At 45.0% G+C, this 24,318-nt stretch overlaps 1 protein-coding gene across 1 annotated transcript; it reads left to right on the forward strand.

Annotated features, from left to right (window-relative positions):
* The first annotated feature begins 210 nt into the window (after positions 1-210).
* Positions 211-22,328, forward strand: STARD5 (StAR related lipid transfer domain containing 5). Its single transcript, XM_075855247.1, has 6 exons — positions 211-388; positions 2,771-2,820; positions 12,261-12,393; positions 14,455-14,572; positions 15,461-15,554; positions 20,671-22,328. Exons 1-6 carry the CDS (start codon positions 299-301, stop codon positions 20,816-20,818), a joined length of 633 nt encoding a protein of 210 aa, XP_075711362.1. The 5' UTR covers positions 211-298; the 3' UTR covers positions 20,819-22,328.
* The last annotated feature ends 1,990 nt before the right edge of the window (positions 22,329-24,318 follow it).

A 24,318-nucleotide genomic window follows, 5' to 3' on the forward strand; every position in this document is an offset into this window, starting at 1 on the left:
ACACAGGTGTCTTCTTATGTGGCAGAGCATTTGGGCCCCTCATACATGCCCCAGCCCCCTATAAGTACACCTCAGCCTGTATGTGAGGACGGGTCCACATTGAGCAGTCGGCAGGTGAGTAGTTGCAGGGACATTTCCTGCCATTTGTCGCAGCGCCTGCCTGACGTACCGTGCTTGTCTGGGGCGTATGAGGAGACATGAGGTGAGGGGAGGGACGTGCAGTCAGAGCCGCCTTCCTCCAGCTGTCTTCTTGTCACCTCCAGCGCCGGTATCGCGGCTCCTGTGTCCTCCTCATACAATGGAGTTCACTGAGGCGGCCAGAGCTGCGGCTGATAAACTGCTCTCCTACAGCAAGGACGAGGCGGGCTGGAAACTCTGCAGGAAAACTGTAAGCACAGGCATAGCTGGCGGCTTCTATACTTGCTGAATTCATAGTCTATAACAGCACAGCGGTGGCCTCGGGCATTTGTGAGACTACAACTCCCAACATGTCATGACTGTAGCGGGCATGCTGAGAGTGGTAGTTTCACTACTGCAGGAGGGAGGGGGGGGGGGCACAGTTATCTGCAGTACTTATGTTCTATTGTAGAAGAAGCCGGCCGTAATACTGAATGTATCTAATACACGCCTTTCTGCCATTACATAAACTCAGCTCATTGTTGTAGATCCAGTCATTGGGTAATATGAGATGTGACGGAAATGTGGCAGTCTCTCTCTCTCTCTCTCTCTCTCTCTCTCTCTCTCTCTCTCTCTCTCTCTCTCTCTCTCTCTCTCTCTCTCTCTCTCTCTCTCTCTCTCTCTCTCTCTCTCTCTCTCTCTCTCTCTCTCTCTCTCTCTCTCTCTCTCTCTCTCTCTCTCTCTCTCTCTCTCTCTCTCTCTCTCTCACATCTATCTATGTGTCTGTCTGTCTATCTATTTACTGTCAGATCTGTTGGTACTTGATGAGAAAATGCAAATCTGTGTGAACGTAGGTTCTGAATCTGCACAAACATCTGGAGGTGATCCACAGCGAGTGAACATACCCTATGGTGTGTTCATTGCACTTTTTTTTCAATGAAATTAAAATATAACCCTGTCATTTTTATCAAGGAATGCAGCGGAAATGCTGAGTGTGAACATAGTCAGATTTTGCTGCAGATCCACAGGTAATCTACAGCAAAATCTGCACCATAGGATTTGCTTGCAGGTTTTTCTCTTTCCCTTTGAATTCAATGAGAGAATTCAGCAACAAATCTGTAGACGTTCCGCAGCAGAAATTGATATGCTGATGATTTAATAACCTGCACCGCCGGTCCATTTCTGCGCAGCATATGAATGTGATTTGTTCACATCTCATCCACTTTGCTGCAACTATATTCCTCTCCGGCTTTCTGTACCTCAAATCGCCCGAAAAATTCAGATTTTGTAAAAATTGCGCAATATAATCCCACTGTGTGAATACACCCTATATGACATCCTTGTTCCACTCTTGCCACTGCAGTCCTGCCGATTATTATAGAGCAATTCTAATAGTAATGCAGTTCTGTGATGTTATACTTAAAGTGTCTGCAAACCAAAGCTTCATTTTATACGGTTTCCTGGGTCATAAACCCAATAATAAATCGGTAAATGATTGTCACATGATTATACATTCTCTCGAGTCTGTCACAAAACAATACGCAGGGTTGGGCTTTACGAGACAGTTAGGCCTTATTCACACAAACGTCTCTCACGTCCATGTGCTGTCCGTTTAAATAACGGACAGCTCACTAATCAATGCAATTCAATGGCGTTATTCACACATTCGTGCTCTTTCATGGGGCGTGAGTCGGTTGTGTGAAACTCACCATATGTCCTATTCTGCTCTGTTTTTACGGACCACGTCGCCCATTGAAGTCTAAGACACACGGACAGAAAATGGATGACATCCGTGTGGTATTCGTTTTTCACGCATCAGTTGCTAAAGAAATGCAGAGAGAAAAAACGAGTAAAACCAGGATGTGTTTGCTGAGGAGAAACACGGACGAGAAAAACAGACGACACACAGAAATCACACTGACGCTACACGGACAGTCATATTTATGAAAAACTGCCCGTTTTTTCCAGACACAAATTGGACACAATCGTGTGAATAAAGCTTCAGAGCTATTTTGACTTTTTTTAGTGGCCAGCAATGATAACTTTCCTAGATAGTAATAAAAAATAAGCCAAAAAGTTAGGGCCCATTAGCAAATTTCTGGACGCTTTGACTACCTGGCTCCTAGGATTTGTCCAACCCTGACAATATATGAGTACACCATACACCAGGGATTCTTAAACTATGGTGTGGGTACCACTGGTCAGCTGCCCCCAATAGTTGGTGAGGCGCAGCTGGCAGAAGTGATGAAATGCTGCACAGGCCTTTTCCTGGCTGCGGCAATCTCTGGTTTAGCAACGTAACTCCTATTGTTCTTATTTTATTGTTCTACTGGGCTCAAGAGACAAATTTTAAGATAATTGAAGGTAATTTTTAAAACTTCTGGCCTGAGCAATGACCAATGTTGAGGTGCGTTGTGTCTATGAGCTTCTCTCATTGAGTAGTGTGGAGCTAGAAACACGCCAAACTAGGACTTTAGGACCCACGCATGTGACTTGTGACCTAGATGTCAAGTATACCCACGCCCTGGTTCCCAATGTATTAGCTAATGGTTAACAATAATGAAATATTGCAAGGGTTCAAGTCTATAGCTTGATTTACAAAGGTTAATAAAATAAATATGTCAGCAGATAATGTTCTGTATTTTCTCTATAGGGTGACGTCGCTGTCCACTGGAGGCCATCAAATGAGTTCACCGGCAACTTGTGAGTACTGAAGTCTATCTGATGCCTAAAAATAAGCATCCCTGCCATCTGATGAACAGTTATGTTTCCTGTTATTTTCTAGGATAGGAACAGACAAACCAACTACGGTACTCTCTGTAATCGATTTATAGTTAAACTGCCCTCAGATATTAGCACTTTAGGATCAAGCATCTATAAGGGTAGTACTGTCCCCCCTACCGTAGTAACCTGCTTGGTCAGACCTCTGAAAAGGATTAGTAGAAGATCCCTGTCAGACAGAGGCTATCCTTTAGTCCAGTGGTTCCCAACTGAGGTGCCCAGAACTTTCCAGGGGTGCCGCGACACTCCTCTAATCCACTGCTACCAAAAAAAAAAAAACACGCACGTCTGCTCCAACGCTTAGCTGTTCATCCTATGCTTGTAGCAGACGTGCTACAAGTACCGCCCACCGCTTCCCGCCAGAACAGCCTGACAGAGAGGAGCCTTTAACGCGGTCCTGGGCAGTGTAAGTATGTGATTCCTTTTCTGGCAGTAAGCGCACTTTTTTTCCGTTACAATCACATCTCTATGATGTGATTGCAGTGGCGTTATAGTGTGTTTACTGCATTAACTTCTGTCTGTGCCTGTGGACTGGGTGAAACTCAGAGGGTGAGCCGTCGGTGAGAACAACTTTTTTGCCAACCCACATGCTCTGAGACAGGATGGTGGGATAGTGAAGGTTATTTTACTGTGAGTGGGGGGCTGATGGTCACTTTACTGTGAGGGAGGGCTGATGGTCATTTTACTGTGAGTGGGGGGCTGATGGTCACTTTACTGTGAGTGGGGGGCTGATGGTCATTATGCTGTGAGTGGGGGGCTGATGGTCATTTTACTGTGAGTGGGGGGCTGATGGTCATTTTACTGTGAGTGGGGGGCCGATGGTCATTATACTGTGAGTGGGGGGCCGATGGTCATTATACTGTGAGTGGGGGGCCGATGGTCATTATACTGTGAGTGGCGGGCTGATGGTCATTTTACTGTGAGTGGGGGGCTGATGGTCATTTTACAGTGAGTGGCGGGTTGATGGTCATTTTACTGTGAGTGGGGGGCTGATGGTCACTTTACTGTGAGTTGCGGGCTGATGGTCATTACTGTGAGTGGGGGGCTGATGGTCATTACTGTGAGTGGCGGGCTGATGGTCATTTTACTGTGAGTGGCGGGCTGATGGTCATTTTACTGTGAGTGGGGGGCTGATGGTCATTTTACAGTGAGTGGCGGGTTGATGGTCATTTTACTGTGAGTGGGGGGCTGATGGTCACTTTACTGTGAGTTGCGGGCTGATGGTCATTACTGTGAGTGGGGGGCTGATGGTCATTACTGTGAGTGGCGGGCTGATGGTCATTTTACTGTGAGTGGCGGGCTGATGGTCATTTTACAGTGAATGGCGGGCTGATGGTCATTTTACTGTGAGTGGGGGGCTGATGGTCACTTTACTGTGAGTTGCGGGCTGATGGTCATTACTGTGAGTGGGGGGCTGATGGTAATTTTACTGTGAGTGGGGGGCTGATGGTCACTTTACTGTGAGTTGCGGGCTGATGGTCATTTTACAGTGAGTGGGGGGCTGATGGTCATTTTACTGCAAGTGGGGGGCTGATGGTCACTTTACTGTGAGTGGGGGGCTGATGGTCACTTTACTGTGAGTTGCGGGCTGATGGTCATTTTACTGTGAGTGGCAGGCTGATGGTCATTTTACAGTGAGTGGGGGGCTGATGGTCATTTTACAGTGAGTGGGGGGCTGATGGTCATTTTACAGTGAGTGGGGGGCTGATGGTCATTTTACAGTGAGTGGGGGGCTGATGGTCATTTTACAGTGAGTGGGGGGCTGATGGTCATTTTACTGTGCGTGGGGGGCTGTTGGTCATTACTGTGAGTGGGGGGCTGATGGTCATTACTGTGAGTGGGGGGCTGATGGTCACTTTACTGTGAGTGGCGGGCTGATGGTCATTTTACTGTGGGTGGCGGGCTGATGGTCATTTTACTGTGAGTGGGGGGCTGATGGTCATTTTACTGTGCGTGGGGGGCTGATGGTCATTTTACTGTGAGTGGGGGGCTGATGGTCATTACTGTGAGTGGGGGGGCCGATGGGCATTATACTGTGAGTGGGGGGCCGATGGTCATTATACTGTGAGTGGGGGGGCCGATGGTCATTATACTGTGAGTGGGGGGGCCGATGGTCATTTTACTGTGAGTGGGGGGGCCGATGGTCATTTTACTGTGAGTGGGGGGGCCGATGGTCATTATACTGTGAGTCGGGGGCCGATGGTCATTATACTGTGAGTGGGGGGCCGATGGTCATTATACTGTGAGTGGGGGGCCGATGGTCATTATACTGTGAGTGGCGGGCTGATGGTCATTTTACTGTGAGTGTGGGGCTGATGGTCATTTTACTGTGAGTGGGGGGCTGATGGTCATTTTACAGTGAGTGGGGGCTGATGGTCATTTTACTGTGAGTGGCGGGCTGATGGTCATTTTACTGTGAGTGGGGGTCTGATGGTCATTACTGTGAGTGGGGGGCTGATGGTCATTACTGTGAGTGGTGGGCTGATAGTCATTATACTGTGAGTGGGGGGCTGGTGGTCATTTTACTGTGATTGGGGGGCTGATGGTCATTTTACAGTGAGTGGCGGGTTGATGGTCATTTTACTGTGAGTGGGGGGCTGATGGTCATTTTACTGTGAGTGGGGGGCTGATGGTCATTTTACTGTGAGTGCGGGGCTGATGGTCATTATACTGTGAGTGGGGGGCTGATGGTCATTTTACAGTGAGTGGGGGGCTGATGGTCATTTTACTGTGAGTGCGGGGCTGATGGTCATTTTACTGTGAGTGGGGGGCTGATGGTCATTTTACTGTGAGTGGGGGGCTGATGGTTATTTTACTGTGAGTGGCGGGCTGATGGTCATTATACTGTGAGTGGGGGGCTGATGGTCATTTTACTGTGAGTGGCGGGCTGATGGTCATTTTACAGTGAGTGGGGGGCTGATGGTCATTACTGTGAGTGGGGGGCTGATGGTCATTACTGTGAGTGGGGGGCTGATGGTCATTATACTGTGAGTGGGGGGCTGATGGTCATTACTGTGAGTGGGGGGCTGATGGTCATTACTGTGAGTGGGGGGCTGATGGTCATTATACTGTGAGTGGGGGGCTGATGGTCATTTTACTGTGAGTGGGGGGCTGATGGTCATTTTACTGTGAGTGGGGGGCTGATGGTCATTATACTGTGAGTGGGGGGCTGATGGTCATTTTACTGTGAGTGGCGGGCTCATGGTCATTTTACTGTGAGTGGGGGGCTGATGGTCATTATACTGTGAGTGGGGGGCTGATGGTCATTTTACTGTGAGTGGGGGGCTGATGGTCATTTTACTGTGAGTGGCGGGCTGATGGTCATTATACTGTGAGTGGGGGGCTGATGATCATTTTACTGTGAGTGGCGGGCTGATGGTCATTATACTGTGAGTGGGGGGCTGATGGTCATTATACTGTGAGTGGGGGGCTGATGATCATTTTACTGTGAGTGGCGGGCTGATGGTCATTATACTGTGAGTGGGGGGCTGATGGTCATTTTATTGTGAGTGGGGGGCTGATGGTCATTTTATTGTGAGTGGGGGGCTGATGGTCATTTTACTGTGAGTGGCGGGCTAATGGTCATTTTACTGTGAGTCTGGGGGCTGATGGTTATTTTACTGAGTGGGGGGCTGATGGTCATTTTACTGTGAGTGGCAGGCTGATGGTCATTTCACTGTGAGTGGGGGGACTGATGGTCATTTTACTGTGAGTGGGGGGCTGATGGTCATTTTACTGTGAGTGGGGGGCTGATGGTCATTTTACTGTGAGTGGCGGGCTGATGATCATTATACTGTGAGTGTGGGGCTGATGGTCATTTTACTGTGAGTGGGGGGCTGATGATCATTTTACTGTGAGTGGCAGGCTGATGGTCATTATACTGTGAGTGTGGGGCTGATGGTCATTTTACTGTGAGTGGGGGGCTGATGATCATTTTACTGTGAGTGGCGGGCTGATGGTCATTATACTGTGAGTGGTGGGCTGATGGTCATTTTACTGTGAGTGGGGGGCTGATGGTCATTTTACTGTGAGTGGCGGGCTAATGGTCATTTTACTGTGAGTCTGGGGGCTGATGGTCATTTCACTGTGAGTGGGGGGGACTGATGGTCATTTTACTGTGAGTGGGGGGCTGATGGTCATTTTACTGTGAGTGGGGGGCTGATGGTCATTTTACTGTGAGTGGCGGGCTGATGGTCATTTTACTGTGAGTGGCGGGCTGATGGTCATTTTACTGTGAGTGGCGGGCTGATGGTCATTTTACTGTGAGTGGGGGGCTGATGGTCATTATACTGTGAGTGGCGGGCTGATGGTCATTTTACTGTGAGTGGCGGGCTGATGGTCATTTTACTGTGAGTGGGGGGCTGATGGTCATTTTACAGTGAGTGGGGGGCTGATGGTCATTTTACAGTGAGTGGGGGGCTGATGGTCATTTTACTGTGCGTGGGGGGCTGTTGGTCATTACTGTGAGTGGGGGGCTGATGGTCATTACTGTGAGTGGGGGGCTGATGGTCACTTTACTGTGAGTGGCGGGCTGATGGTCATTTTACTGTGGGTGGCGGGCTGATGGTCATTTTACTGTGAGTGGGGGGCTGATGGTCATTTTACTGTGCGTGGGGGGCTGATGGTCATTTTACTGTGAGTGGGGGGCTGATGGTCATTACTGTGAGTGGGGGGGCCGATGGGCATTATACTGTGAGTGGGGGGCCGATGGTCATTATACTGTGAGTGGGGGGGCCGATGGTCATTATACTGTGAGTGGGGGGGCCGATGGTCATTTTACTGTGAGTGGGGGGGCCGATGGTCATTTTACTGTGAGTGGGGGGGCCGATGGTCATTATACTGTGAGTCGGGGGCCGATGGTCATTATACTGTGAGTGGGGGGCCGATGGTCATTATACTGTGAGTGGGGGGCCGATGGTCATTATACTGTGAGTGGCGGGCTGATGGTCATTTTACTGTGAGTGTGGGGCTGATGGTCATTTTACTGTGAGTGGGGGGCTGATGGTCATTTTACAGTGAGTGGGGGCTGATGGTCATTTTACTGTGAGTGGCGGGCTGATGGTCATTTTACTGTGAGTGGGGGTCTGATGGTCATTACTGTGAGTGGGGGGCTGATGGTCATTACTGTGAGTGGTGGGCTGATAGTCATTATACTGTGAGTGGGGGGCTGGTGGTCATTTTACTGTGATTGGGGGGCTGATGGTCATTTTACAGTGAGTGGCGGGTTGATGGTCATTTTACTGTGAGTGGGGGGCTGATGGTCATTTTACTGTGAGTGGGGGGCTGATGGTCATTTTACTGTGAGTGCGGGGCTGATGGTCATTATACTGTGAGTGGGGGGCTGATGGTCATTTTACAGTGAGTGGGGGGCTGATGGTCATTTTACTGTGAGTGCGGGGCTGATGGTCATTTTACTGTGAGTGGGGGGCTGATGGTCATTTTACTGTGAGTGGGGGGCTGATGGTTATTTTACTGTGAGTGGCGGGCTGATGGTCATTATACTGTGAGTGGGGGGCTGATGGTCATTTTACTGTGAGTGGCGGGCTGATGGTCATTTTACAGTGAGTGGGGGGCTGATGGTCATTACTGTGAGTGGGGGGCTGATGGTCATTACTGTGAGTGGGGGGCTGATGGTCATTATACTGTGAGTGGGGGGCTGATGGTCATTACTGTGAGTGGGGGGCTGATGGTCATTACTGTGAGTGGGGGGCTGATGGTCATTATACTGTGAGTGGGGGGCTGATGGTCATTTTACTGTGAGTGGGGGGCTGATGGTCATTTTACTGTGAGTGGGGGGCTGATGGTCATTATACTGTGAGTGGGGGGCTGATGGTCATTTTACTGTGAGTGGCGGGCTCATGGTCATTTTACTGTGAGTGGGGGGCTGATGGTCATTATACTGTGAGTGGGGGGCTGATGGTCATTTTACTGTGAGTGGGGGGCTGATGGTCATTTTACTGTGAGTGGCGGGCTGATGGTCATTATACTGTGAGTGGGGGGCTGATGATCATTTTACTGTGAGTGGCGGGCTGATGGTCATTATACTGTGAGTGGGGGGCTGATGGTCATTATACTGTGAGTGGGGGGCTGATGATCATTTTACTGTGAGTGGCGGGCTGATGGTCATTATACTGTGAGTGGGGGGCTGATGGTCATTTTATTGTGAGTGGGGGGCTGATGGTCATTTTATTGTGAGTGGGGGGCTGATGGTCATTTTACTGTGAGTGGCGGGCTAATGGTCATTTTACTGTGAGTCTGGGGGCTGATGGTTATTTTACTGAGTGGGGGGCTGATGGTCATTTTACTGTGAGTGGCAGGCTGATGGTCATTTCACTGTGAGTGGGGGGACTGATGGTCATTTTACTGTGAGTGGGGGGCTGATGGTCATTTTACTGTGAGTGGGGGGCTGATGATCATTTTACTGTGAGTGGCAGGCTGATGGTCATTATACTGTGAGTGTGGGGCTGATGGTCATTTTACTGTGAGTGGGGGGCTGATGATCATTTTACTGTGAGTGGCGGGCTGATGGTCATTATACTGTGAGTGGTGGGCTGATGGTCATTTTACTGTGAGTGGGGGGCTGATGGTCATTTTACTGTGAGTGGCGGGCTAATGGTCATTTTACTGTGAGTCTGGGGGCTGATGGTCATTTCACTGTGAGTGGGGGGGACTGATGGTCATTTTACTGTGAGTGGGGGGCTGATGGTCATTTTACTGTGAGTGGGGGGCTGATGGTCATTTTACTGTGAGTGGCGGGCTGATGGTCATTTTACTGTGAGTGGCGGGCTGATGGTCATTTTACTGTGAGTGGCGGGCTGATGGTCATTTTACTGTGAGTGGGGGGCTGATGGTCATTATACTGTGAGTGGCGGGCTGATGGTCATTTTACTGTGAGTGGCGGGCTGATGGTCATTTTACTGTGAGTGGGGGGCTGATGGTCATTTTACTGTGAGTGGGGGGCTGATGGTCATTTTACTGTGAGTGGCGGGCTGATGGTCATTTTACTGTGAGTGGCGGGCTGATGGTCATTTTACTGTGAGTGGCGGGCTGATGGTCATTTTACTGTGAGTGGCGGGCTGATGGTCATTTTACTGTGAGTGGGGGGCTGATGGTCATTATACTGTGAGTGGCGGGCTGATGGTCATTTTACTGTGAGTGGGGGGCTGATGGTCATTATACTGTGAGTGGCGGGCTGATGGTCATTTTACTGTGAGTTGGGGGCTGATGGTCATTATACTGTGAGTGGGGGGCTGATGGTCATTTTACTGTGAGTGGGGGGCTGATGGTCATTTTACTGTGAGTGGCGGGCTGATGGTCATTTTACTGTGAGTGGGGGGCTGATGGTCATTTTACTGTGAGTGGGGGGCTGATGGTCATTTTACTGTGAGTGGCGGGCTGATGGTCATTTTACTGTGAGTGGCGGGCTGATGGTCATTTTACTGTGAGTGGGGGGCTGATGGTCATTATACTGTGAGTGGCGGGCTGATGGTCATTTTACTGTGAGTGGGGGGCTGATGGTCATTATACTGTGAGTGGGGGGCTGATGGTCATTTTACTGTGAGTGGGGGGCTGATGGTCATTTCCTCATTCCTGACAGTGTTTTGTTTGGGGGTGTGGTCTAATGTAAAGTTGTAGCAAAGTATAAAGTGCATTTTATTTATCAGACCAAGCTTGCTGGCCAACCTCGGTAAATCTGCCATACATTTCTTTCACCTACCACAAACATCTGTCCATGTGAGACCTCAGCTGCAAAGGACCTATCTCCAGGGCTCATAAGGGTCAGTTCACTCAGCATTTTTTGGCGCTAATTTTGATGCGGAAACCGTGTTGGAATCAGCGCCAAGAAACGGCCCAAATCGACCCCCCCTTTGATTTCAATGGGATGCAGAGCGTTATTTTTCCTGGGGTGCCTTTGGCCTCTTGCAAAAAAAAAAAAAACCGTCAGGTTCTTTCCTCAAGTGGTTTCCACCTTTGACCTCCCATTGGAATCAATAGGAGGCAGAAAAAACCTGCAGCGCTCTTTTGGAGTGTTTTTCTTCTGCGTCTTTTGCATTAGCTTCAACGGCTTTAAAAACGTGGGCAAAAAACGGAAACAATTTTTTTTGATTGGGGTGCCCTGAGGAAAATTTTTTTTTCTAGGAGTGCCTCGAACCTGAAAAGGTAGGGAAACTCTGCTTTAGTCCGTGGTGCAGAGCAGTTCTAGCAGCACCACTGACTGGCGAAGAGCCCTGAATGACATTGAAAATAATGTGATACTTCAAGGATACTTTACTACACTTTCTTTTGACAAAAAAAACAAACATTCTAAGGGTATGTTCACACGGCTTATTTTCGGACGTTTTTCAGGCCGTAAACGGGCAAAAGATCAGAAGCAGAACGCCTCCAAACATCTGCCCATTGATTTCAATCGGAAATACGACGTTCTGTTCCATTGGGCCGTTTTTTACGCAGTTATTTTTAAAAACGGCCGCATAAAAAAATGGCTGCGAAAAAGAATTGCATGTCACCTCTTGAGCTGTTTTTGGAGTGGTTTTTCATTGACTCTATAGAAAAACAGCTCCAAAAACGGCCATGAAAAACGTGAGTTGCTAAAAAAACGGCTGAAAATCAGGATCTGTTTTCCCTTGAAAACAGCTCTGTTTATTCAGACGGTTTTTAGTAAGCGTGTGCACATACCCTTATGGTGTGAAAGGGGTCTAATATGCTCCAGTCTCCTTGAACATTTTAAAGAATAATTTTACCGCTTAGACGGTTATTAGAAAGAACAGTCCAAAAGTGTCCACAGAAGATCCACTGATCCCACAGCCTGTATGCGAATAGACGTGTTTCTCCGTCGTTGTTAACCTTGTAGTTCCACAAGCAAAAGCGTTCCCGCTGCTGATGTTACTTCATTGCTAATCTATAGCTCCAAATAGGGGAAACAAGGAAAACAAATAGTTTACCACCTCCACGCTTTATTCCATACTTACAAAATGAATACAATTAGAAGGCATATAATGTATAGATGGACATGCGGCACGCCAGGTAATACAGCCGACCCTGGGTTTCGCCCTTCCGGCTTCCTCTGGAGCGGTAAAATTATTCTTTATTTGTACTTAAAATTGTGGTGTTGAGGATTTCACCTCATTTACCTGCTCCGGTTAATGTCTAATCATATAAGTAAGCGAAGAGCTTGAACATTTTGCATTGATATTTCGTGCTTGTAGCTGATAAAACGGTATTCGTGCTTAAACCAAAAATGACCACACAGGAAAATACGCAGAACAAATTGGAGTGTCTCATCATTATAAAATCTGTACGTCTTTTAGTTGGTGTGAACAATCCATAATTCAGTATTTACAAACATCGTCTTTTATATTTAGGTACAAAGGAGAGGGCCTGGTGGCGGCTAAACCAGAACATGTTTGGGAGTGTTTAAAACCAGAGCCTGGTGGCCTGAGAGTGAAGTGGGATAATAATGTGGAAGATTTTCAGCTCTTAGAAACCGTTACTGATGTAAGTACAGAAGAGTCAAATAACAGGGGTCATTTCTGGACTGTATCACAAGGCATCACTTTCAGTACTGTTTGTGCAGGAATAAATTATGTCCGTAACAATAGGTTGTACTTGGAAGTTTCTATTATTCTTACTACTTAAAGGGGTCGACCGGTGAGATAAAAGGAATGGCCTATCCTCAGGATAGGCCATCAATATCTGATCGGTACCCCCGCCGATCAGCTGTTTAAAGGAGCTGCAGGGCTCCGGCGAGCGTTGCGTCCTCTTCATTCCTTACACTTTTCCATACTGTACAACACCGTCACTCTCATAGCCATGGAGCACGTAATTTCAGCCTTCTCCCATTCAAGTGTATATCTGAATATACCTTTAGGCCCTGCACTAGACATAGCACATTATATCAGTATTGCCTGGAGTGTTCCTTTTATTTAACTATGTAACTTTTAAAAGTTAATGTAACAGAAAATCCCTATTAGAGGGCAATGCTTCATTATGTAGTGCTCAAAGTTATTGTCAATGTTCTAACACCATGTCGTCTTTAGTCCAACATTATGTGCTGATAAAGTTCATAGTATATTTTTATAGGGGTCGGAGCTCGTCTTCCTGATACAGAGAGACATTTTTTGATTGCTGCAAGTCTGGCTCCGACAGTGCTAACATTGTAACGGTCCAGGAGACTTAAAAACCCTTGCGTTATAGGACTAATGTATGATATAGTATCTATAGTCAATTTCCATCAACTGTCTATGTGCTCCTTGTAATGAAATATAGGCATCCAGTTGCCACAATAAAAAGCAATTGCTGTTTAATCATGACTTGTCCACAATTTAAAGGGGTTGCCCACTTTTTGTTAATTCATTAGGTCTCTCTGTGGTTTCCTCCTGATCAGTCCACATTATTACTAGTGGGGTAGCTATTCTTTACACAGGTGTCATGAAGTGCACAGACGCCAATGCTAGAGATGCTGTTTGTAGTGGCCTTCAGTTCTGGCTAATAGAGGGGGTCCTGGCTGGTGGACTACCTCTTTAAGCACATTTTGCACCTCCATAGGATACTATATTATCCTAACATTATTGCTCCTAGTTCCCAGTTTTATTTAATACTGTAGATGAACATTGAATTGACACATGTCCATCAAGTTCAACCAAGGGATGGGAAAAGGGAAGGGAAATATTTCTACACATAGCAGTTAATACTTTTTTGTTCTAGGAAATGATCTAACCCTTTTTTAAAGCCATCTACTGTCCCTGCTGTGACGGCTCCTGCGGTGACTATTCCATAGATTCACAGTTCTCACAGTAAAGAAGGCTTGTCGCCTCTGCAGGTTGAACCTTTTTTTCTCCAGACGGAGGGAGTGCCCCCTTGTTTTTTATCGGGGTTTTACATGGAACAGGATTTCACCATATTTTTTGTATGTGCCATTCATATATTTATATAAATTAATCATGTCCCCCCTTAGTCGCCTTTTTTCAAGGCTAAATAGGTTTAATTCTTTCAATCTTTCCTCATAACTTAGATTCTCCATGCCCCTTATTAGCTTCGTTGCTCTTCTTTGTATTTTTTCTAACTCCAGGGCATCCTTTCAATGAACTGGAGCCCAGAACTGAACTGCATATTCTAGATGAGGCCTCACTAATGCTTTGTAAAGTGGCAATATTACATCCCTGTCCCGCGAGTCCATGCCTCTTTTAATACACGACAATATCTTGCTGGCCTTTGAAGCAGCTGATTGACACTGCATGCTGTTATTTAGTTTATGATTTACAAGTACACCCAGATCCTTCTCAACAATTGACTCCCCTAGTGTAGCTCCCCCTAGGACATATGGTGCATTACATTTATCTACATTAAACTTCATTTGCCAAGTGGACGCCCAAACACTTAATTTGTTTAAATCCGCTTGCAATTCACGAACATCTTCCATAGACTGAACTACATAGCTTGGTGTCATCTGCAAAAATAGAAATAGTGCTATTAATCCCATCCTCTATGATCTGTATCATAGTTAGCTGTATCACCATCTATTATTACATCAGATATATGTTATTTTGTCTTCTTTAGGATATCACTATATGCCGAACAGTGACGCCATCAGCAGCCATGGGCATTATATCTCCTCGGGATTTTGTAGATGTGGTAATGATCAAGAGATACGAGGATGGTTCCATAACGTCTAATGGTTAGTACATTCCAGTTCTAGGCCATATAATTATTTTGTGTAGACATGTTTTCTTGTGCTTTGTACATTTATTCTATCTTGTGGGATGTAACAGACACCTGGTTTTTAACCTTCCTAGGAGATATGGACTTAGCCTTATCAAGTTAAAGTTTGTCCCTCTATTAGGGGCAACAGTTAGCTAGCAGCAAGGACATTAGCGAGGGATCTAAAGCCAGCTGAACACGAGTGTGTTTGGCCAACAGCTACATCACCAATAAACAAGCACATAAACCCATCAAGCGTGCATGTTATATTTTAAGGGGTGACTAAACATTCAACAAACTTCTCACATGTCATAGTGAAATGTCAGAAGCTTTGATCGCTAAAACGAAGCAGCAAGAGCACTCGTGTGAGCGCTCGGCCACTTAGTTTGTGTTCGGCTGTAGCGGTGTACATGCCCGTAGACTTTCTATTGAGCCCATACACCACTACATCGGCTTTCCAAGAAAAGCCGAACAGAAGCGACGTGGCTCAGCGCTCACATGACTGCTTCTGCCACTTCGTTTTAGCGATTGGTGGGGGTCTCAGCGCCTGGAACCCCATCGATCAAAACTTCTGACATCTCACTATGATATGTCAGAAGTTTGTTGAACGTTTAGTTACCCTTTAATAGGGAAATGCCAGCACCTGTGCTAAACTAGCCTTGAGCTTTATTGATCAGGGATTTGCTAACCAGCTTGTTGCCTAACAAGCTCCATTTTTGACGCATAGCTATTTTGCCTAAATTATGTTTCACGTAACATCGGTATCCAAAATAAAATAAAAAAATGAACATTGATTCACGCTTTGTTTTGCTATTTCAAGATTGTTTTTTACAATTTTTTATTAACACTTATTTTTATATTGTAGCAACAAATGTTGAGCATCCAAGCTGCCCCCCCCAGCGATACTTTGTCAGAGGGTTTAACCATTCTTGTGGCTGCTTCTGTGTTCCTGTTCCCGGGTAAGACAGCTGGAACTTCTTATGTGAAAACTTAAAGGGTCACTGTCATTTTCAACTAACTTCTGATATGTGAGAAGATGTGGTCGGTGGGTTATGTGTGCTGGGACCACCAACTGATTGCTGGGTGATATTTTGGCCATATAGGGAAAAGATAAAGGGAATATTTGATACGAGTTATGTCCGAACGGCGAGATTATGATATATTTTCGATGGCATAAGGGACATCCATATGGGATTCAAACTTGTAAAAGGGCTGCTTTCGCAATCCTGCAGGCTTCAGAGCTTAAATCTCCCACTATTCATTGGCCTGGTTATTTGCGTTCTGGAAAATGCCTAAGTTTAAAGAGGCTCTGTCACCAGATTTTGCAACCCCTATCTGCTATTGCAGCAGATAGGCGCTGCAATGTAGATTACAGTAACGTTTTTATTTTTAAAAAACGAGCATTTTTGGCCAAGTTATGACCATTTTTGTATTTATGCAAATGAGGCTTGCAAAAGTCCAAGTGGGCGTGTTTAAAGTAAAAGTCCAAGTGGGTGTGTATTATGTGCGTACATCGGGGCGTTATTACTTCTTTTACTAGCTGGGCGTTCTGACGAGAAGTATCATCCACTTCTCTTCACAACGCCCAGCTTCTGGCAGTGCAGACACAGCCGTGTTCTCGAGAGATCACGCTGTGTCGTCACTCACAGGTCCTGCATCGTGTCGGACGAGCGAGGACACATCGGCACCAGAGGCTACAGTTGATTCTGCAGCAGCATCGGCGTTTGCAGGTAAGTCGATGTAGCTACTTACCTGCAAACGCTGATGCTGCTGCAGAATCAACTGTAGCCTCTGGTGCCGATGTGGCCGACACGATGCAGGACCTGGGGCAGGAAGTGAGTGACGTCACAGCGTGATCTCTCGAGAACACGCTGTGTCTGCACTGCCAGAAGCTGGGTGTTCTGAAGAGAAGTGGATGATACTTCACGTCAGAACGCCCAGCTAGTAAAAGTAGTAAAAACGCCCCGATGTACGCACCTAATACACGCCCAGTTGGACTTTTGCAAGCCTCATTTGTATAAATAGAAAAATGGTCATAACTTGGCCAAAAATGCTCGTTTTTTAAAAATAAAAACGTTACTGTAATCTACATTGCAGCGCCGATTTGCTGCAATAGCAGATAGGGGGTTGCAAAATCTGGTGACAGAGCCTCTTTAAAATGATTTGCTGTGTGTGGCTTTTATAGATTTCTTATGCATTTGAAATGCTCTTTTGTGATGACTGTTCAGTAACACACCTCATGAAATATGGCTAGACTTACCATGCAAGGAGTTGTAACACACTTTCCATCCTGAATAATAATGATTATAAAATAAACAGAGATACATAAATCAGAACATGAGGCTCAGAATCATTGCAATCTTTTATTTTAGTAGCAATATAAAATGTACGCCCCGGTTACACTTGCAGTTCTCGGTCTGACCAGCCATCATAGAGCTTCATCAGAATAAACACTAACTAAAACATTTAGAGGAATATGTTATTTTATACATCATTTAACATTAACATCAAATCAGTGTATGAAGATGTTCCGGTCGATTAATGATCAGGCGAAGTTCTAAAATTATAAATCAGATTTAGTAATAGTATGGATTGGGTGTCAGTACATATTTACTATTTCATGTTTTATTTTTATTTGCCTCCACTGGTCACAATGGTAATTAAAGAGAAACTGCTTAATCATGGATTGTGGTTAATGTGTTGTTATATTGCAGAGTATGTACTTTTAAGCATAATATTAAAGGTGTATTTTCATCTCAGACATTTATGGGAAAACCACAGGATATGCTAAAAGGCCACGTTCACATGTGGCAGAATTTTTCTGCTGCAAATGTTGGTGCAGATTCAGGGCAATTACGCAACGAATCTGCACCAACATTTGCATATTTGACAGGTAATTCAGACGTTGCAGATATCACAGCGGACTTGCCACAGATTTCAGTTTTTGCATTGCAAAGGCTGAAATCTGCAGTGAAATTCTGCTTCTCCGCAACATAATGAACATGCTGCGGAGGGGAAATTCTGCACCGCAGCCTAATTTCCGCACAGTTAATTTCCACAACGTCTGAACTAAGTTTCCTAAAAATGTATAGACACAAATGTAAAAAACGGCTGCTGGAGAATTCCACTGCAAACTGTCCGCAGCGGAATTCTCCAGCAATTCCGCCACGTCTGAACATGGCCTAAATGTCTGCTAATTGTGGGTCCCAGCTCTGGGACCCGCACCTATCTGAAGACCCCACGATCTCTGCCTGGTGAGATAGACACTGGCCGCAGCACCCAGACGCGGAATCAGTGGCAAGGTGGCCGGCGTTCCGGAAACAGCCGAGCTTGATATGCTACGCTGTTTCCGTAACTTCCATTTACTTCTATGGGAGTTACAAAAACATCATAGTATAGTTTATTGAGCTTGGCTGTTTCCAGAACCCCAACCACCTCTGCACTGCATGCAGATGCTGCCAGCTCACCAGACGGGAACGAGAGACCTCTGATCTCGAGATAGATTGTGGGACCCAGAGGTGGGACCCGCATCTGTCAGACATTTATGGCATATCCTATGGATATGCCATAAGTGTCTGAGATGGTAATACCCTTTTAATGTCATGCATTTGTTATTGTTGTCATGTCATACTTGTAAGGCTGGAATCACACATGCAGTTTTTGTTGCAGTTTATAAACCACACACAGGAATGGATCCAAAAAATAGAGGAAGTGTAAAGGAAAGACTAATACATCTTCTCTCTTTTCTATCTACTCCTATGTTTGGCTAAACAAAAAGTGCCACAAAAACCACATGTGTGATTCCAGCCTTAAAGGGGTTTTCCCACCAGGGACATTTATGACATAGCCACAGGATATGTCATAAATGTCAGATAGATGCGGGTCCCACCTCTGGGATCCGCACCTATCTTTAGAACGGGTCCCCCTAAACCCCATTCTACCGCTCTGTGTTGTGGCTGAAGCAGGTGAAATCCGACCATGAAGAAGGAAACAGCGTAGCTCGCTGAGCTACGCTGTTTCCGTAAGTCCCATAGTAGTGAATGGCAGCTACGGAAGCAGCGTAGCATGCGCTCTACGCTGTTTCCGTAATTACTATTCAGTTATATTGGACTTACGGAAACCGTAGCTCAGCGAGCTACGCTGTTTCCTTCTTCATGGTCGGATATCACCTGCTTCAGCCACAACATAGAGCGATAGAACGGGATTTAGTGGGACCCGTTCTAGAGATAGGCGCGGATCCCAGAGGTGGGACCCGCATCTATCTGACATTTATGACATATCCAGTGGCTATGTCATAAATGTCCCTGGTGGGAAAATCCCTTTAAAGAGGCTCTGTCACCAGATTTTCAAACCCCTATCTCCTATTGCAGCAGATCGGCGCTGCAATGTAGATAGCAGTAAAGTTTGTTTTTTTTCAAAAACTAGCATTTTTGGCCAAGTTATGACCATTTTTATATTTATGCATTTGAGCCTTTCTTATGTACAACTGGGCGTGTATTGTGTGTGTACATCTGGCCGTTTTTACTTGTTTTACTAGCTGGGCGTTGTGAATGGAAGTGTATGATGCTGACGAATCAGCATCATCCACTTCTCTTCGTTACCACCCAGCTTCTGGCAGTGCACAGACACACAGCGTGTCCTCGCGAGATCACGCTGTGACGTCACTCACTTCCTCCCACAGGAACTTCATCGCGTCGGACGAGCGAGGACACGCTGTGTGTCTGTGCACTGCCAGAAGCTGGGTGGTAACGAAGAGAAGTGGATGATGCTGATTCGTCAGCATCATACACTTCTATTCACAACACCCAGCTAGTAAAACAAGTAAACACACCCAGATGTAACGAACACAATACACGCCCAGTTGGACATAACTTTAAACACGCCCAGTTGTACATAAGAAAGGCTCATTTGCATAAATATAAAAATGGTCATAACTTGGCCAAAAATGCTTGTTTTTGAAAAAAAAAAAACGTTACTGTTATCTACATTGCAGCGCCGATCTGCTGCAATAGGAGATAGGGGTTTGAAAATCTGGTGACGGAGCCTCTTTAAGCTACCCATAGATATTAGATGGAAGAATCTGCCTTGTTGCTTGACTGACAGCGGTCTAATAGCTGTCTTAAAGGGGTTGGCTTAAAGGGATTCAAATGATTCAGTAACCATGTAATATACGTTCTCTCTGAGTCTGCTAGATCGGGAGCCACTCTTTGCAGTGGGTTTTAGAGGAGAGGCTCAAGTGGGGTAACATCTCTACAATGTCCTTATGCCATTATAGAGAATTTGCATTCAAAATTTTTAAATAAATAAAAAATCTGCTCACTGCTTGGACATGTGCCATGCTTGAACCTTCATATCCATGCACCGACGTGACGAGAGGCAAGGACAATGCTGTCACATCATGTCACCACGTCAACATAACATCACAAGGATTGCACATTTGGCCAGCTAGGAGTGGGGGCAGATTCATACCAAGGGATATATAGGTAAATACTTTTTTTTTTTTTTTTTAATAAAGGTTTTTTATCAAATATATATTTTGGAAAAACCTCTCTAAAGGGATACTGTCACGTTAAACATGCTGTCCCATCTGCAGAAAAAGTTCAGAACAGCTAGTAATATATTGATGTTCACTGTGGGCTAAAGAGTCCAGTGGGCGGTCCTAATCGGTGTTTGGCAGCATTTTCTCTATGAGCAGGGATTTAAATAAATAAAAAATGACAGGTTATCCTGAATCTTTTCCCACAAAATGATATAACAATCTTCTCTGCTCCTCCAGCTTTACAACATAATGCCTGCAGATTGGACAGCATGTTTAACCTGACAGGTTCCCTTTAAGTGAAGCTAATAGCTTTGCTGATCATTTCTGAAAAGTTTTCGTTTTTTATGTAGATATTTTTGTAGATATGTAGATATTTTTATAGAATTCCATCTTCTAAAGGCCTCTGGCATTACTTGAATTGAAAATCATGCTTGTAAGGACATATGTCAAGAATTTCTTTCTATCTTGCTGTGTAACATGGAATTACTACTCACAATTAAATTCATTATTGTTCTTTTTCTATGTTTATCTTTCAGGGAACCCGAGAAAACACAAATTTTAACTTTCTTCCAGACTGATCTCAGTGGCTACCTCCCAAAGTCTGTCGTGGAATCTTTTTTTCCATACAGCATGACTCAGTTTTACAACAATCTGTCAAAGGCTGTCAAATCATTAAATGTATGACATGGAACACTGCTCATTTTTAGATAAATGTTCTACTTGAAAGAGGTCAAGGGATTCAGCAAGAATCTGTAGCATTTATGTTACAACCTTACAAGACTTGTTGGTGCTCTTTGACTGCATTCGAGCAGTATTAAGAACATAGTAACATAAAGAAATCTATGCATATTTATTTTTTCATTTGCATTTGAGCAACTATATTACCAGTGTGTGAGTGTGTGTCTATTGTAAATGTTTTTACAAGGACTAATTTTCATAAAAACTGTTTCCGTTTTTTTATTGGTTGTTTTCCATAATTGTGCTAAGGACTCATAAACACACAATAAGTATTATGTACTAAGACAAAACGTGCAGTACAATGTAGATATCATTTAGACTGTTGCTGAACATACACATATATGCCTGTGCAGTGCCTGATCTGATCTCAAAGAATACTCTTAGGCAATGGTCAGACGTGGCAGAATTTTTCCACTGAAAATTTTGCTGCAGATTCTTTTTCGAATTTGCAGCAACATTTTCATATTTGACAAGTAATTCAGACATTGCGGATATCACAACAGACTTCCTGCAGATTTCAGCCTTTGCAATGCAAATGCTGAAATTCCGCTTCTTCTCCACAACATAATGAGCATGCTGCGGAGGGAAAATTCTGCACCGCAGCCTAAATTCCGCACAGTTATTTTCCACAACGTCTGAACTAAGTTTCCTAAAAATGTATAGAAACAAATGCAAAAAACGGCTGCTGCAGAATTCGAACTGCGTACGGTCCGCAGCGGAATTCAACAGCAATTTCACCACATCTGAATGTGCCCTTAGGGCATGTTCAGACGTGGCGGAAATTTTCAGTGGCGGATTTTGCCAGCAAATCCGCTGCAATTACGCAACGAATCTGCTGCAAAATCCGCATATGTAAGGGTTCAGCCAGACATGGTGGATATTGCAGGAAACTTGCCGCAGGTTTCAGCCTTTGCATTGCAAAGGCTAAAATCTGCAGTGAAAAACCCCTGCTTCTTCGCAACAGGCTGCACATGCTATGGTATGTAAATTCCGCTGCGCAAGCTATTTTCCGCTATGTTGTTTTCTGCAACATTTGCACAAAGTAAACTAAAAAGCCATAGAAAACTAAGAAAGAAAAGTCTGCTGTGAATTTCCACTGCAGCCCGTCCGCTGTAGAATTATGCTGCAAATCGGCCATGTCTGAAAATGCTCCTATGTTGACTTAAAATTGTTTACAATACATACATACATGTTGAGCCTAGAAATAAACTAATTTGTAATATACGTTCATTATCTTTTAACCTTTTTAAGTATTCTGTAGCATTCTGTCTTCTAAATATTCTGCACAGAGGTCTGTTTATGTACCCTGAATCGCACCTGTAAGGCTGGGTTCACACAACCTATTTTCAGGCGTAAACGAGGCGTATTATGCCTCGATTTACGCCTGAAAATAGGGCTACAATACGTCGGCAAACATCTGCCCATTCATTTGAATGGGTTTGCCGACGTACTGTGCCGACGACCTGTAATTTACGCGTCGTCGTTTGACAGCTGTCAAACGACGACGCGTAAATTGACTGCCTCGGCAAAGAAGTGCAGGACACTTCTTTGCAACGTAATTTGAGCCGTTCTTCATTGAAGTCAATGAAGAGCAGCTCAAGATATACGAGCGTCACAGACGCCTCGCATAATGCGAGGAGGAGCTTTTACGTCTGAAACGAGGCAGCTGTTTTCTCCTGAAAACAGTCTGTCTTTTCAGACGTAAAAGCCTCTCATCGTGTGCACATACCCTAAGGGTATGTTCACACACACTAATTACGGCCGTAATTCGGGCGTTTTTGCCCCGAATTACGTCCGAAAAATGCGCCTCAATAGCGTTGACAAACATCTGCCCATTGAAAGCAATGGGCTGACGTTTGTCTGTTCACACGAGGCGTATATTTACGCGCCGCTGTCAAATGACGGCGCGTAAATAGACGCCCGCGTCAAAGAAGTGACCTGTCACTTCTTGGGGCGTAATTGGAGCCGTTATTCATTGACTCCAATGAAAAGCAGTGCCAATTACGTCCGTAATGGACGTGGCGTTCAAGCGCCTGCACATGCCGTTACAGCTGAAATTACGGGGTGTTTTCTCCTGAAAACATCCCCGTAATTTCAGCCGTTACGGACGCTGCCGTGTGAACATACCCTAACACTTGACAGGCTGAGTATTCTGGACCGTCCACACTGAGAGCAGTCTGACTGTGTAGTCTGGACCTCCTCCTAATATTGTAGCTTGGCTGTGTATGTAGTCTAGTCCTCCGTTTATATCAGCAGTCTGACTGTGTAATAATTTGGATCAAACAATATAACAGCAGTCTGGATTTGTAGTGTGAACCAGCCTACTATAACAGCCTATAACACATATTCCAGGCCCAGTCTAGGCCCTTTTTGATGTTTCTTTAGTATTAGGCTGGGTTCACACGACCTATTTGCAGGCGTAAACGAGGCGTATTATGCCTCGTTTTACGCCTGAAAATACGGCTCCAATACGTCGGCAAACATCTGCCCATTCATTTGAATGGGTTTGCCGACGTACTGTGCCGACGACCTGTCATTTACGCGTCGTCGTTTGACAGCTGTCAAACGACGACGCGTAAAATGACTGCCTCGGCAAAGAAGTGCAGGACACTTCTTTGCAACGTAATTTGAGCCGTTCTTCATTGAAGTCAATGAAGAGCAGCTCAAGATTTACGAGCGTCACAGACGCCTCGCATAATGCGAGGAGGAGCTGTTACGTCTGAAACGACGTAGCTGTTTTCTCCTGAAAACAGTCTGTCTTTTCAGACGTAAAAGGCACTTCTCGTGTGCACATACCCTTACCCTTAGACAGACAGCAGGAGAACTGTTATTATAATAGGTAGCCAGCCCGAGAACAAGTAGAAAATAACTTTGGCTGCTGTTTTTAAATGTCTGACAACTCTGACTCCATTATGTTTGCTTACAGCATAACCTGAAATGACTCATATAGCACTAATACTGTACATTTTCTGTTAAGGTTTTAATAGGAATAAGTCAAAACCAACATTTTATGTCTTATATCTGTGTGAATGCAATGGGTCCCATCAGTCGGAATGAATGCTTTAATGACCTATCCTGTCAATAGGATGATTGAAAATTATGATGGGAAACCCCCTTAATCTCAAAAGGGCCTGAGTACATGTGTTCAGAAGGACTTTTTTGAATAAATGTACAAAACATTCCAAAATGAAAAATAAAATGTTATTTCGGACACATCCAAATCAGGCTCTAGCCTCCACCAGATCTGTGTCTGAAGGTTTTTGGTTAGTAATATTAGTGAAGGTTATTCATTATGAACACTTTATTATTATTCACAATAAAACCCAATTTGACCAATCTCATTTAATTGGACAATTTTATTCAATATTACATAACATACGTATTTACATGAATATCATATACCCTCAAAGTTAATGAAATATTTACAAAAGATGGATATTGCATAG

The sequence above is a fragment of the Rhinoderma darwinii genome, chromosome 3 (genome assembly GCF_050947455.1).
Source record: "Rhinoderma darwinii isolate aRhiDar2 chromosome 3, aRhiDar2.hap1, whole genome shotgun sequence".
NCBI classification, from domain to species: domain Eukaryota; kingdom Metazoa; phylum Chordata; class Amphibia; order Anura; family Rhinodermatidae; genus Rhinoderma; species Rhinoderma darwinii.